Genomic DNA, 16,846 nt, shown 5'->3' with positions numbered 1-16,846 from the left:
GTGCTTAACCTTACGTTACATACATTACTAGGTGAAATTAACTTGAGTTGCTGTCAGTTCGTGTAGAAGTTACCAGGTTAACAACATGGATAGTTACAGTCAGCGTTTTGAATCTAATACCGGACGAGACAGTAAATCTCAAAAGAAGAAGGGTCTTTCTTCCCTCCACGGCTCGTCAAGCTACGATGAAGGAGACCGCAAACCAAAGTTTGTAAGTATGACAGCATACAATTGTAACGCTAGTTTCATTTTAGCTGTATTATGGTGGATAAAAGTGTTTTATGGTCTTAGGGTGCAACAACAAGCACATAATGTTTCCAAATGATGTGCTTTTTAGTCCCTGTGTCTACCTCTCTCTCTCTGTTTTTCCTCTCACTGGCACAGTCGTGGACACACACACACACACACACACACACACACACACACACACACACACACACACACACACACACACACACACACACACGCGGAAAAAGTGAGCAGCAGCTACTACAGTAAAGCAGATGAATGATGTCTTTGTAATGTGACTGGTAATGTATTTTGTTGGCAGAATCTCTCACACAGTTAAAATGAAGCTCACACAACACATTCTTTTAATATTCGTTTCAGTTTTTTTTAGTGAAACAGTGACCTTGAATGTTTACTGACTTTGCTTTGCCTGTAGGAAATCAAAAGGTTAAAATTAGCACAGGGTTTAGCTGTTACACTAATCCCTGTGCCTCCTACTACTACAAACCAATCACCATTCTGTCTGCCTGGTATTTATCTGCTGTATTCTTCTGCCATGTATAGGGAGATGTTGCTAATTAGGCAAAACATCACCATTATTTGGGTTCTCAATAGGGTTCTCATTTTCATTCATGCTATTGTTAACAACACACACACACACACACACACACACACACACACACACACACACACACACACACACACACACACACACACACACACACACACACACACACACACACACACATCCCTCTTTAATTGAGACTTGTGGAAGACACAGATCTACTTAATGCGTGCTCTGCAGCATTTGACCTCATTCTTACCACAACTTAAAACACTGTTGCCACTACTTAGAGATTCTGCCAGTGACTGTAAACTGCAAAGGTCTGTGCAGACAATGGTAATGGTTTTTAAATGTAACTGTTATTGCCACCTGTCCCACTGACAGGCTGTTGACAACACGACTAACATTTACTTCTCAGTGCTAATTGAAAGCAGTGTCAAAGTCAGGTCAGATGATGTATGTTAAACGGTTTTGATTGACTGCTAGCCAGCATGAGCTTAACCTGCATCCCTGTGGCTGTCTGACAGGGGATAATACAGATATATACACTCTGTACTGTATGCACCATACATATATACAGTACCAATCAAAAGTTTTGACACCCATTCACTTAAATGAGAAAGTATGTCTACACTTTTGACTGGTACTGTATATATTTTAAAAATAGGGCTGCAACTACAATGATAATGAAAATAATTATTAGTTGCAGCCTTATTTTTGTATGAATTGTTAAAAATGTTGAAATGGCATTCGAAAAAAGGAATTTCTTCAATTTGCATGTTTTTATCTGACCTAAAATGTTTCGATGTATTTGATATTCAGTTTACTGTCATATATGAAGAGCCACCATAAACCATCACATCACAACACATTTTACTGAGTGTGTGAAGTGCAAAGAAGTAACTGCACTGACTGGTGGGAAATGCCTGGTATTAACTTCCTTAGGGCTGATCACATTTTGATAGTCCTTGAGTTCATGCTTTGAAAATGTCAATTAGCACAAACAGTGTTTAACATAACAAGCTCCCTTGAGTAAAACAAGTCCATTATCAAAAAAAAAAGTGGATAGTCAGAACTTCTAACCTTGACCATGAAAATTCATGCTTAATCTTAGAAATATTATTTGACATAATTATTGTATTTCAAGGTCCATTTATTAGGTTTTTGTGAAACTTTCAAATGCATCTCATGATTTTCATGGAGTTTCCTCAGTTAACATGAAGATAGTCAACCCTGATAGTGCAAGAACCACTCGCTCAAGATTTTGTGCAGCTACTGTGATGTCATTGATAGTATGTTTTGTGTTTGTGTTAACAACATACTGAGATTGCTTTTTAATGCTGTTTACTCTTGGCAGCAACTTTACACTACTGTTAAAAAGAGTGAAAAGCATCATTATGTGAGCTGCTGAACTACACTTTTACACTGCAGCTGACAGAGGTGTTTATTTTTCTGGTTTTCCTTTCAGTGACCAAAAAGAAGCTAAGTACACTGAGCCCACGTTGGCACTCAGGGAGCCCTGAATTCCTAAAAAAAAGAGTTTTTCTCATGTTTTTGTCCTCTTTAACTTTCAGAAACACAGCTCTAAATTACATCTTCTTACTTTGTTCCATTAAGAAACACACACATGTCATGTGCTTGTAATGGCACTGCTGTCTTTGAATTCAGCCCCACTCTCTCATCAGTTTTTTCTAACATCTATGGTTATTATATTATCATAACAAATGATTGAAAAAACATTGTACATATTTTCCACAGTGAGCATTGATTTATTTATTAATTGTCATTCAATAGGTGGCACTGCAATGCCACAGTATGTACTGTAATAAGATGAAGTAAATTTCCCATTAGAGGCCACTCTCTGTAAAACAGCAGAGATAAAATAGACCAGAGGACATGTTAATGTAACCTGTTAATGTTTGTTAGAGATATTGTGTTTGACTCCCTTAATAACAGGGATAAGATGGATGAGAATAACCAATGTGATACCCAAAATAAGTTGTCATTTTGAAGGTTTTATGGTCTCATTAAGAGACCATTCAGTGACAGTTGGGCCCCTAATTATAATAATCGGAATAATAATTATGAACTGGCACAAACACAGAATAAGAAAAATTACGAATATTTTATTCTCAAAAGAAGTCTAAACAATGAAGAGATGAGTCAGAAACAAAATACAGTAGTGCTGACAGAAGGATAACTTAGAGCTGAAATTTGAAATTAAGACTGATGTGACATACAAAAATGTGTCAGTCAGTAATGATGATGATGATTTATTGTGCTTTACTATTTGTTTTCCACGAAAACAAATTTCCCTATATAACTATTTGTTGAAGTTATTTTGCTCAGTAGCTGTTCAGTCAGTGCTGCCTCAGAGGTAGTGCTGACATCATTAAGTCATTAATCAATGAGATAATCACAAGTTTAATAGAATCTCAAGTCTGTTGCACTACTAACCATCTGTGGTCTGTTATACTTGTAAGAAAGACTGAGAGACAAAGCTTTGTGGGTGCTGTATTGATTGGGTTGGGTCTTCGGCTCTTTAATTTTTGCTTTTCCCTGACCTCCCTGAAACATTCACTGCCTTTTACCTCTTTTTTTCTCTTGTGGAATTGCATGTGCTGTGTTTTCTAAAGCCTCTTTCTCACATGAAGTCTGTCCCTGAAATGTTCAGGAAAGTTTGCTGCATGGGGTCGTGTGTGAATGGGAGCAGGCGTGGATATTCAGGGAAATCCGTCCTGTCAATTTCCTTCCTTAAGACAGTAACATTTTAGGGAATATGCCAGTACGGCTGTGTTGTGAATGGAAGCAATAACTTTTCAGGGACAATCATGTAAAGGGTTACATCTGTCTGATGAAAGAGTCTTTCTCGTGGAGCGAGCAAACTAAATCACAAGACTCCGCTGATAACTAACAAGTTAATCAAGTTTTTGTTTGCAAACAAGTTCCCTTTTTCAAGAATGGTTTGAAACTTACATAAGAGACATCTTCTGCAGTTTACGCGTACATTCGGCTTTGCCCCCCATCTTTTTTTTCTTATGGTGAATTTTATGGTGATTGTCATCCATACGTTTTGCATTACCGCCATCTGCTGGACCGTCTCTTGTCCCATCTATTCCGACATGGCCATGGCAGGGGTAAAAAGAGGCTAGATAGAAATTTTCCTGAATGAAACTGCACTGTGTGTGAACAGTGAAAATCATCTCAAGGTTTTCCTAACTATGTATGAAAGACAATTAAATCAACATTTTTGCAACAAGTGTTGGGTTGCCTTTCTCAGGTAATTGAAAAAGATCAGTTTAATTAAATGCAGAGGGAGATAGTGGAAAGTAAAATGAATTCACTGGCATTAACATAATTACTGCTGTCAGGCCATCCTATTTTGTCCATCAAAATGAGAGTGAGATCTTGTAAGTTTTTCATTTAGCAGGTGATTGTGTTTCTGAGCTGGAACTCTTTGTCAGCTCCTTCTGGACAGTCTCACCATCCTGTGCTGCTCCTACTGATGGCCCTCTCCTGTTTCCACTAGTCGTTTGGCTCCTTTTTGCTTGCTCTGTTTGGATGCCTTTGAATTGTGCAGGTGAAGCCTTACCATTGCTTGCAGTTTAATTGTTTTGTCTGAACAACTGTCCCAAAGCCAGCTATATTCAATTAAGAGTTATACAAATAAAAGAAAAGCAACAAATCCTGACCTTTTTAAGAAGCTGGAACCAAAGTGACAACTGAAAGATGAATTAAAATAAAATAAAATAAATATCTGACTAATCGATTGGTCAATTTAGCTGCCATGCTTTTATTGGTATTTGAACATTATTCACTATAATTTATTCTTACACAGCCACAATCATTTTACGTGCATGCTGTAAAATTAACTTTTATTAATGCAGACTGCTTACAATAGGAGTATCTAACAAGACAGTATATTCTTACACCTGTCAGTTTGGCTTCTCCTCTGCAGCTGTATACAAACTGCCCTGCAGCAGTTCTTCTGTTACCCTCCACTCTCACAGTGTAGTGCTTTGGACAATCAAACAGCAAGTGCACACTCGGACTCCTATGTTCAATTGTAATTGCTCAGTGCTGTTAAGCTGCAACAGTGCCATTCTGCTATGAATTGAACATCTTGGTGTTTGTTTTAGTCTAAATAACATGCCCTACATACTATATAAAAGGCACGTGCTGGGTGCGTAATTTCGTAATCGAGGTGGATTGAGCTAGTTTGCACTACATTGAACTGACAGAAAAAGATGGTTTAGGCTCTGCTCGACTGTACGCATTTCCACACATTTCTCTGTTTAGGAGAGGCTGAGATTTATGCTAGGCAAGGCAAGGCAGCTTTATTTATAAAGCGCATTTCATACCCAGGGGCAACTCAATGTGCTTTACTGAAAAACAAACATTTAACAATAAGAATTGGAAGCATAAAAACATACATTTAAAAAAAAAAGATAAATAAAAAAATAAATAAAACCCAATTATAGTAAAAATTGGAAACATTCAAACATACAATTAAAATGAGAATACCTGATCCACCTTAAAGACCGGTCCACCTTAAGTGAGCCTGATCAGAATACCCATTGTTGCTGATTTCGGGGTTAACCCCCTTACTTCTCCAGCAGGTTGGGAAACAACAGATGAAACTTTTCTTGGTCTTGAGAAGCTGCAGCGTTTATTAACTGCCACTCTGTATGTCTGTATTGTACATTTACTGTCAGATTGACCACTTACTGCCAACCTTTTCCTCTGCTCTGCTTGTATTCACCGTCACTTTTCTGCTGCTCGCTCTAACACACCCTCGTGATGCACACACATTACACACTGCCATATTCCTTACAGCAGCTATGCTTCTTGCACGTAGATGTCCTTTGAAGAATGAGGAGATGGAAGATTGTGGGATTTGATACACAAAACTATTCCATGATAACATGCTTGCACAGTGTGTGAGTGAAAATCATTAGAAGACTACTGATATTGATCGTGTGAAGTTTTAGCAGCGGTGCACATAATTCTGCACTGCTGCTGCAGAATTAATACAAGAGAAACACTGACTCTCATGTCAACTTTCAGTCCGTTTCTCTCGCACATTTTTGAGGGAAAATATATGATGGAGGCGGATGGCTTAATGACAGGTTGACATTTTGTTCCAGGTGATTTTATATTAATTAAACACTGCTGTGTATTGATTTGTTTCCTGTATGATTTGCTGTTATGCTTGAGTGAGACTTAACCTAATTGTCAGTTTTATCATTATGACGACGTTTTGAAATGTATTGTTTTCTGTTAATGTATTGACCGCCCCTTCCTTATTAGGGTTGTTCTTTTGGCATTTTTGACTCAGTTACACCTGTTCCAAATACAGATGACAACATCCCAAGAAGTTTATAGAAACACAAACTAACTCACCGAAAAAGAAAAAGCTGCAGACAAATCTTGTTTGACAGGCATTTATGGTAGCTCGTACACACACATAACAGGTCCTCCACAGCACTTGTGGATCCATTATAATTAGCAGAGGTTTATAAAAGAGAAAAGAAAAGAAGAAGCACTTTTATTCAGCAATTTTTGTTTAAATAACCAGAGTTGTTGATGTGGACTACCATGACACTTCAGCATAGATGTTTTAGTGATGGTTCATCTGTTGGACTGTCATGTCTGGTTAAAATTGTACAGGCTTCTATGGGATGTGCAGCAGTTTTGGGTTCATTTAACTTCCATCCACTGTGTCCATTAATACATTTAGATCAAAGTGTTCATAGCATACAAGGTTTAAGTATTCATGGCCATATAAAGAGGCCAGATAAGATAATTCTTTGTGTCAAAGTGGCCTTTAATGGTTTGAAGTGAATTTATGTTAATGACCACTCCAATCCCCACATATATCTCAACCCACTGTTATACAAAGAACTGATATTATTACTATATTAACTATTATTCTGATTATTATAAGCTACTTGGCTCCTTCCATTTTTATTGTGTTGGCAGCTTATTCCAGCATTACTATGAGGTTAAACTGCTGGTTCCTAGCATTAATTTGATGGTGTTGGCATCCATGTCAGATGAATCATGTAGAAACTGTTGCCCCTTTTATACAAAGTTCTCCAATTATAGTGTGCAGAAAGTACATTTACAAGTGCAAATAAACTGTAAGTCATCTGCCTAAGGTCTGTGACTCTTTGAATATCAGCAGTGACTTGATATTCTCACTGGTGATCTCCTGCCAGGCTTGTACTGCGAGCCTGGCAGTACTTTTTGCGTGTTTTGGGAGCCTTTTTGCCTTAGTTTGATTTCAGCAAGCAAAAAAACATCAGTATAAAGTCTCAGTATTTATTAGCTTAGTTGGATTGAGGTGACTGATTTACACAGTAAAGAGCTTTCCGCTATTTGTTCCTAAATGGTCCTTGGTTACCTTGTTTGTATATTTAGGACCATTTTCCTACTTTGCCTAAAGAGACTTAAGTAATACATGCAAAACACTTCATCCAATTTGGATTTTAACAACCTAAAACACCCCTGAAGCTAAAATCTCACCCCTTTGTCCAATTCAATGTAAGTAAGTAAAACCCCAAAAAAACAGCAGCATTTCACAGTCCTAATATTTTCAGACTACTGTATCTTTCTGTCCTAATGCAGCACCTCGCAGTTTTTGCATGCAAAAACTGAGCACCATAAATATAACTTGGATTTTCTCATTAAGAATATAAAAACAACTAGGTTATAAGGTCATGATCACAATAAATAGCTGGGAGCTGCGGTAGGGATTGGATGAAAACTTCTTTTTTTAACTATTTGATCCAGTTGTTTTATGAATCCTCATTTTGTTTTTGTTTTTTCTGTTCCCTACTTGTAGCATTTGCCCTTTAAAAACATCACAGATGATGTGGTAAGATTTGTGAAATGGATGTTTATTCTCTTCTCTTAGTTGTCAGTCTAACATCTAACATCACTTTAAGTGACATAATCTGTTTATTTTAAGTGGCAATATAAGCACAATTTTATTGCCATTTAAAACACTAAACTCATTCACATCAAAAATCACTGACTAATTTTTCTCACCAACTAATGTTTTTGTTGACTCCACGTTATCTAGAATGTGTTGTGTCAATGTGTCACTTCTCCTCAACATGTGTTAAGTAGATATGTGTTCGTTCACATAGTTATCACTGATAGCATTGTTTTTCTAACCCATAGGCTTGTTTCATCTACTCCATTCTGACTATTAACCATTTAAATATGTTCATTCACTAACACGTCCTTTATGTATCTTACTAACATCAAAATATGTGTTTGTCTTTATTTTAATTGCGTCTTCTTTGTTGTCCCAACAGCTGGACAGATTCGCCAGTATTCGGATTCCGGGTAGTAAAAAGGAGCGGCCACCCTTATCACACTCTAAACACAATAATACTGATTGGTCCATTTCTTCATCATCCACCTCCCATCAGTTTGAGGAGCTGTCTTCAAAGATCACCTCGGAAAAAGAGATCCTGGCTCTGTTTGAAAAGATGATGGTATGTTGTTTTGTCATTCTGCAATACCAAAAAAGTTTTCTTATAGCAATAAGCAGCACTACATGTACAATCTTATGATGCAAGAACATGCACGTTGACTGAGAGGTAAAGATTTGGATTGAAGAGGAACTAAATATAAGATGGGCATGCACCACATTTTTAACAACTGTTTCATGCATTTTAATAATACAGGTTATATTCTGGTTAAATAAATTACATGACAAAAATAACAGAACTTCCAGTAGAGTGATGACTTTGATAGTCTGTATTCCTTTACTTTGTTTTTCAGTGAAATAGTTGAGAACACCACGGAAAGTTTTTCTCTGGTTGTTGACATTTTCAACAGGCAGTTGTGGATTGTTAAGGACAATCTATGGCAGCATATTTTTCCTTGTTTCTTTTCTTGTATTATTTTCTGTATTTCTGTATCTGTAATATGTTGAGAGACACCTATCTCTTCCACATGTATGTCCTCCATGGAGGCAAACATTAAACAACAGCCTGTAGATAACTCATGGAAGTTACAATACTTGAGACTAGATCATAAGACAAACTACATGTAGGCAGACATGTAGACCAGAAGTTGTAGTCAATACATTTAAAAAAACATGTTGTTAATTCATTCATGTCTAATCCTCTGATATGACACCAGATTTTTGTTTCATCGCACCAGTTTGGTAAATGAACTAAAATTAAGCAAACATAATTAAATGGGGAAAAATGAAATGTGAATTAATAAAATGTATAAGCTTCAGGGAATGCCAACTAAGTTCTGTAGCCAGAGATGTTATTAAATAAAAAAATAATAAAAAAAGACTTAATGCAGTTAAAAATTTCAAACATGATTTATCTACTTTTTTTTTTTCTTTTTCAGGAGGACATGAACTTGAATGAGGAAAAAAAGACTCCTTTGAGGGAGAAGGATCTCAACACAAAGAGAGAAATGGTCATCCAGTATGTTTTTACTGCTTCTAAAACTGTAAGTTCCTTGAATGTATGATTTTTAAATAAAACTTAATTTTAATTCCTATGTTTTGCTGCCTAAAGTCTTTAGTTACATGATTTAATATCTGGAATTGAACATGTTTAAATGGCATGCATTTTTAAGACTTAATAGTTTTACTTGTAATGAAAATAATGTCTCGTTATCTGAACTGAGAAGACACTGAGGGACTGAATTTGATAATTGGATATAGAAAATAGGTTGCATTAGATTACAACCTGTGCGATCTAATTTGTCTTGGCATTTCTATCTCTTGCAGATGTAACTACACCTGCATATAGATTGCTAGTTTATTCATTAAAATGCTAAATTAATGGTCCTGATGTCAAATTTGGTGCGTTGCACAGACTTTTGATTTATAAATACATTTTTAAAGTCCTGCTAGGCTTTTCAAAAGATCCCAGTTGACAAATTAGTGAGACTCTGCTTGTGCCGCAAGGATAGAGCCCAACCCATCAATACCCAAATATACCCAATTGTATGCCTCCTGAACTGCCTTAGCACATAATGATTGGTTGATTTAATCGGATAACAATAACAATTAATTGTATTATTATTGGCAAATAATATATATTTTTTAAAATATTAAATTGGCAACTGATTTCTGCTGACCTCTCTTACCCTTTGAAATCTAATTAAAAACCATAGCTGATTGGTTACTATACATGCCACATATCTGCAACGTCCCTGTCTCCCTCTTTGCCAGCAACTGTCCAATGAAGGCAAAAAGTGCCGCGAAAAAAAATACAACCAAAAAAACAGAATTTGTAGGTGATACTCAATTAAATATGTACCCCAGGGCCTGTTCGATATGGCCTTAGTCAATGTTGCATACTAATAATAAATTCACACCTACCTGAGGTTTTTTTTTTTGTTGATTTCATATTAACAGAAGTTACGTCTCTGAATAACGTCTCTGAGGGTACTACTCCTCCTTCTTACATCAGTTGTTAAAAAAATTTCACAGATATTAACTTATGCTCAAGATGCCTCACATTGCAATGTACAAAGCTTAGATTTCTGCTTTTTTTGGCACAGTGTCTTTCAAAGAAATGTTGCATTTATTATATTAGCTATAACCAGACTTCCCTCCAATGTTGCCTTAGGCTGTCCATCTCTAGTTACCATGGGGACCAGCCTGTTTATATGCATGCATTTGTTAACCTGCATGGTAAAATAATGTGGCCACTGGCCAATAGGCAACAAATCAAAAACCTTCAAAGCACCAGTTTTATCAAATGCTACATTTACATAAAATGTGATGAATTGAATGTTTGGAGAGAGAAGTCATGAAAATAAGCACACAGCTATTGCTCTCATGTTGGTAATTACTAAGATAAAATAATGTCACTGTAGATATAAGATACGTAGCAGGTAGGTCTTAAATCACTCTTAGGAGCCAGGCATGGTCAAGTTGTTGAAGTTGACCAGGCTCCCATGTAATAATTTGCCCTCTCAGACCAATACAGTTCTTGAGCAGTAATATACTCAAGAAATGTCATAAACTGTTATACTGTACTAGTTAAAGTATGCTATTATTACAAATTAGCTAGTTCATAAAAGTAATTGTCATGTTTAATCTTTTTTCAGTCATCAATTTTATTTCTATGACTTAAAGTTCCCTACCCACCTAAAACTCATAAGGCATAAGGGTCACCAATTCCTGACACACACATCTCAACCACCCGTTTCAATCAAGATTGCTTTGCCAATTAACCTTTAATACTGTGTCCTAAATTGATGTCCTTTGCTGACATAGTTAAGTGTGATAGCCTTGTGAGGGAAAAAATTGTTATGTATTTTGTTAGACAAAATAATTGGTGACCTTTGCCAGTATGTTGTGTAGCAGTAGTTTTTTTTGAAATAACCGTTCTACTTCTTGGAGACCCAACTGCTGATTTGTCTGCAATGCCCCTGCTGTGGAAGGAATGGTGGTTTTACTTGGTGTTACCTTTAAAACCAAGAAAGACATTTTCAGAAATTGGATCCCCTCTTCACTCTCAGTTATATACTGTATCATTAAGACTGAGGAGAGGGGCTCTGTTCAGTGCTCTGAACCAATATTCATTGTTCTTATTTTCAAAGGTTCTTATTTGCAAAGACAGCACGTTTTTTTTAGGTCAATTAACAAAAAAAACAAGACTCACATACTCATTTGCACATTAAAAGAGTAATTGTTCTCCTGTCCACACTGGCTTTGAAGAAATCCAGCTATACTATGGAACTCATTCACTTCTGACTTTCATGGCTCAGAGACCTTAAATCAACCAGTACTTGAAAACATGAGACAGGGGCTCATTGTTCCAACACTTATCAAGCATAAATTGTGGTCTGCTAGTTTCCAAATTCCAATTGTGACTGAAACCCAAATTAAACTGATTTACTGTTGAACAACCTGATCATTAAAACAGAAACAAATGCCATGTGTTACATTAAAGAATGTGGAAAACAGAGTAATTACATATCACTTTAGCTGCAGGTGCATATATGTTTTACTACATATAGTTAATAGCAGTAATATCATTACTTTGTAAAAAAAATTTCATAACATTGGGTTAAACTTTTTTGCTTTAAATTTGAGAAATGTACTGTATATCAGTTTTTTTCTTGACTGGGCCTTTACATAGGCTTATACTGGATTATTATACTGTCTGGAGTACACATAGTTTACAGGAATTGCTTCTAAATTAGCTTCATGGAACCTAAGACTGGCCTACCAGATAACTGGTATCACGAAGCTGGCTATCAACCAGTTCAGTCAACTCTGGGTTTCCTATCCAGCTACATGCACATCCATGTGAAAGAGGTAGGGTTGTTAATTGCCAGCGACATACTTAGAACCATGAATGAAGTGCTTGATCTGTTATAACATGAAATGGTGATACCAAGTACCTGCTGAAAACGTCTGTTTTAGGGACAGCAAAAATTCACATTTAACAAAGTGCAATGTGCAATGTGTAATCAGACACCAGAATAAGAAGATGTAGAAACACAAGAAATAATTTCCAAATATTGAAAGCAGGCTAAGGCTTAAAAAACATGTGGGAATTAATTTGTATGACTGAACTGTAGAGTAATGAGAATTGTTTGCTATTTAGTCGGATGATGAAGACACATTCCTGAATATGTCGCATAAAAAAATAAAATAAAACTAATGCCAGACTATGTTTAATGCCAAAGCAAAGAGTGGAAAACTAGTTAATGACTGAAGTCTATCTTACCAAATGCATTTATAATCATGGGAGCCAATTAACAGTGTGTGGGCTTTTTTTCTGATAAAGACAATCTTTTGTTTTTATTTCCAATTATCAACACATAATTGTCTCATGTTATTCTGAGCTGCAGTGATGGCATAACAGTGTAAAATCATCCACACTGTCAGCTGTCACTCTGGGGATAAAATCAACTTTTCACAAGTAAAATGTAGCTAAAATCATCATAATCTGTTTCATAGACATTTTCTCCGCTTGTTAGAAGCTCTGTTTTAAAACCACAGTGGATAGAGAAATCCTGGGACAATAAAATGTTTCTACTGACCTATAAAAATATATATCTCTCCTTTCTACTTGTCACTTTATTGTAAACTCAGGACTTTTGTCCATGTCATGATTCTGCAGAAATAATGAATAATTTGTATAATTTGAATAATCGATCTGATTGGTCAGTGGTTGGATTGTTTAATGGCTGTGATCTGATCCTCTGAAGTTAACCTGCTCTGGAGAGGGTTCACTGTTCATCCTAAGTCACAATGGTGATGTACCCTGGTAAAAAGTGAACCACCATCGTAACTCTGAAAAGCCAGGGTTAAACCTGAGGTTACTTTGCTGAACCCCAAGCCCTGCTTTGTAGGGGTGTCACAATCTCGATTGTAAGTCGGATATCGATCGAATTGACATCACGTTCTCGACCTTAGAAATCAAAGGAGGAATGGAGGATGTAGCCACGCTCCCAATGTCACGTCCTGCAGGCGAGTCAACATTACCTCCTCTAACTTGAACCTGCAGCCGGTTTAAAGGACACCCTGAGTTATGTCAACAATGTTCGCATGACGATAAGAAAACCACAGTCTGTAAGTTATGTTATGTGTGTGTAGCAAACTCGTCCACAGGCAACATGACAAATATGGCAGGATATCTCCGCCGGCATCATAAAGAAATACAACACTGTTAACACAGGCAACTCTTCCGTCCTCATTTGGAGCTAAACTTCAACAAAATTCAACTTGCACTAAAGCAGTAACTAGCGCTATAGGGGTATTTGTAGTGTCAGAGATGCTACTGTTAGGATATAGTTTGTTTTGACACTTAATTGTTCAGTGATGTCTATGGAAATGGCTGTTTTAATTTAGTTTTTGTTTTGTTGTGAAATTTAATGTCATCTACTATGAAGAGTGCACACTGTAGTTACAAAAGGGTCACTAGATTGTTTACAGTAAGTTTCCAATTGACTGCTGAAACAAGTTATTGTTACATTATATTGTTAATAAATTGTTTAATTTTGACAGTAAGGCCTTAGTGTGGTACATTGCAAACAACTGATGGAAATTATATCATTCGTGAGTAGTCTAAAAATGGCATAGGCATCTGTGCTAAAAGGACCAAAAAAAAAGAAGATTGAGAATCGAATCGAATCGTGACCTTAAAATCGAAAGTTAAATCTAATCGAGGATTTGGAGAATCGTGACACCCCTACTGCTTTGTAGTACAGGCCTCAGGATAGTCTGAGAGAAACTACTACTGTTCCTGCAGTCAGTTCTCCTCTTCTGATGAAAATAAATCTTTTTCTGCAGTCAGACCTGCTGCTGCCAGACTCAGGAAATCTAGAAGTGTCCACGGATGAGAGTAATCCCAGCTGTGTAACTACTACACATGGATTTACAGCGTTTATCAACACTGTTGTCCTGGAGGCTCTTACACCTCCACAAAATCAACTGGAAGAAAGAAGCGAGGTTGGCTTGACCAAACGTTCAGCTCCACAAAAAAAAAGAAACATGTGATCACAACACATAACTCTATGAGGAATTACAGTATGCAAGTCTTTATTGTCTGGTGGTAGTCCAGGAAAACTGCCTGGTGTGTATCTTGCCTTTTATCCTTGTAATTTGGAAACTCACAAGCATTAACCATTTTATTTCATCTATTAAGTTATTTCTTTAGCATGAACAGACACTAAGCTATCCTCAGCATCAGATGTAAACTAACTGAATGCAAATTGTCCTGGATTTCCCTATACACTTAATGCCATAATGCTGCTGCTACAGGTGCTTAGTTTCTTTGCTTACTTTCATTCAGACTCACAAACAAGTCGTTTATTTCAAAATCAGTATGAGGCTGACAGAGGTTGCCCTGATGTGTATACGCAAGGCCTTGTTTGCCTTAATCTCCATCTGAATTTCCAGAATCTCAATTACGGAGTTACCTGGCTAGATAACGAGCTGTACACAGCAAGCTGTTCACTGTTGCAATGTTGTAAATGTACAACTAATAATGTTCCAAATTGTTGGTGTCAAAACCCTAACCCTTCTGTACCATGGTGTTTTGCCCTGTTAAAGAGAACTTATAAATGTTTATGCATTAGTAAGAAGGTAAAGTAGTTCATATAGTCTAGGTATACTGCAGCTTGCCCTGACCATAGCACTCTTCATGGAGATTATATATTTTGCCGCCTATTGAAGAGTTACAGCAATTATTTCAGCTATGCATCAGCGGTATATGAAAAATTCATATCGTACAGGAAGTTAAAACTGATGTTCTAGAGGAATTGGTATACCGCCCAGCACTTGTTGCTCTCTATATCCTGTCCCTCAGTTCCTGATCTAGCCAAGGGGAATGGGGAAGCTCAGAGCTTTGGCTGTGCAGAGTAAGTGTTCTGAGAGTGACTGTACATTGAGACACAGGGATTGAGGCATTGTGGCCCTGCTCCACTTCCCTGTCCTGTTGTGAAGAGAAAAACATAGAACAACTATTGAAATAGCAGCTAAGACGGGGAACTGAGGAGGGAAAAACCTCCGGCCATTAATGCTCCTTCAGCAAGAAAGTCCTAGTCAGGGGTGCCAGTTGCTGATATGAGCATCAAGCAGCAATCTCCTTAGCTGTCAGGTCAGACTAAAGGTGGTTGAGGCAACCCAGTGAGAAGTCTAGGTTGTGAACTAGCACAACACCTTCAGCAGCTGCAGTATGGCAGCAGGATGGGACAGGCGGGTTGACCACTGGGCCAGAGAAAGAAAAGGGAAGGAGGCACAGACTTACTAACAGACCATTTTTGATGTTCTGGTGTGCTGCCAGAAAGTGATTCAGACATTTGGTTGGAAAAAATATGAATATGAAAACATTGCAAACATCATCAGAAATTCTATAGGCAATTTTTCACTGTTTTCTGATGTTTTTTGGACCAAACAATTGAGAGAATAATGAACAGAATTATTGTCGATGATGAAAATAACTATTAGCTGCAGCCCGAGCACATACCAAATAAAATCATTTTTCCAGAGCTTTAAATAGAAACTAGTGTGTACACCTGAGAGGAAAAATTGAGAATATTATAGATTGTGCTTTAAGATGTCAGGGGAGAGACAGACTGGGCATATTTCCATTGTTTTGGGAGCCTGCACGGTTTAGGGATATTTATTCCTGCCAGCAGTGATACAGACTGATTTCTGAGGCCTTTGATGAATCAGAAACATACCCACCAATACGCAGTGTTTTGGCATTAGTGCAGCTGGCTTGATAAACCTAGTAAGTATAACTTTCTCTTGACACCACCCTCTCGCTAAAAAACAAACAGTCAGAACAGCTTGCAGGTTTAAGTGTCCTGCTACTGACTTCTCAGACTATGAAAAAGCTATGTGGGTATATTTATTACTTTGTCAGGATTCAGGTACAGTAGATTGTTATTATACAGGTAAGATTATTATTCAGGGGAGAAAGTCTTTCTTTCAATTCTACGGTCAGATATATTTTAATTAGAAAGCTATACATTTATAAGGGCCCTCTCTAGTGGCTTAAGCAGAATTGGCAGGACAGGGGCCACAATAAATTGTAAAACAATCCAAATCTATCGTGATAATCCATATCTTTCATTTGGCATGGTTTCATTTTGCATGTGATCAAACATTATGGAACATTGCACCGTGGGAGATGCTGACTGTCTCAGTTAATTTCTGTCATTTCTGTGTTGATGACACATTTTTGAACCAACATGAAATGATACGATTTTGTGCCCCTTTGGAAAATGTTGTATTTGGGAAATGTGTCAGTTTGGTGTAAAATATTTGGAGGTTAGGGAACTAATTAGGAGACTTGACTTACTGTCAAATTAAAGAGAACAGAAGAGTAAACATTTGGATTTATCTGTCTGCTGGCTTTGATCCAAAAGCCTAGAAAAATTAGATGGTTGAAAATAAGTCGTTTTTTCTTCAAATGTTAGCCCAATTTAAAATAACACTGCCGAAGGTGTTTTTCAACTGAAAACTATTGACTATTCGAACTTTTCCATGTTAATCAAGAAAATATTTCACAAATTCAGAAATTAACAAAATAGTGG

The 16,846-nt window shown here is 37.0% G+C and overlaps 1 protein-coding gene and 1 long non-coding RNA gene across 2 annotated transcripts in view; both read left to right on the top strand.

The window, feature by feature from the left end:
* LOC133991015 (uncharacterized) overlaps positions 1-16,846 on the top strand; it is a 558,552-nt gene that overhangs the window by 193,940 nt on the left and 347,766 nt on the right. The gene's annotated exons all lie outside the window — the stretch shown is intronic.
* LOC133977789 (protein diaphanous homolog 3-like) overlaps positions 70-16,846 on the top strand; it is a 176,466-nt gene continuing 159,689 nt past the window's right edge. Inside the window, exons 1-4 of the mRNA XM_062416074.1 lie at positions 70-211; positions 7,641-7,673; positions 8,119-8,301; positions 9,176-9,280. Coding sequence (XP_062272058.1) covers positions 86-211; positions 7,641-7,673; positions 8,119-8,301; positions 9,176-9,280 — 447 coding nt within the window. The 5' untranslated portion in view covers positions 70-85. The remainder of the gene's footprint in view (positions 212-7,640; positions 7,674-8,118; positions 8,302-9,175; positions 9,281-16,846) is intronic.

Source organism: Scomber scombrus, chromosome 1 (genome assembly GCF_963691925.1).
Source record: "Scomber scombrus chromosome 1, fScoSco1.1, whole genome shotgun sequence".
Taxonomy (NCBI): Eukaryota; Metazoa; Chordata; class Actinopteri; order Scombriformes; family Scombridae; genus Scomber; species Scomber scombrus.
Note: the sequence above shows the minus strand (reverse complement) of the source record. Positions and strands in the feature narration are given on the sequence as shown.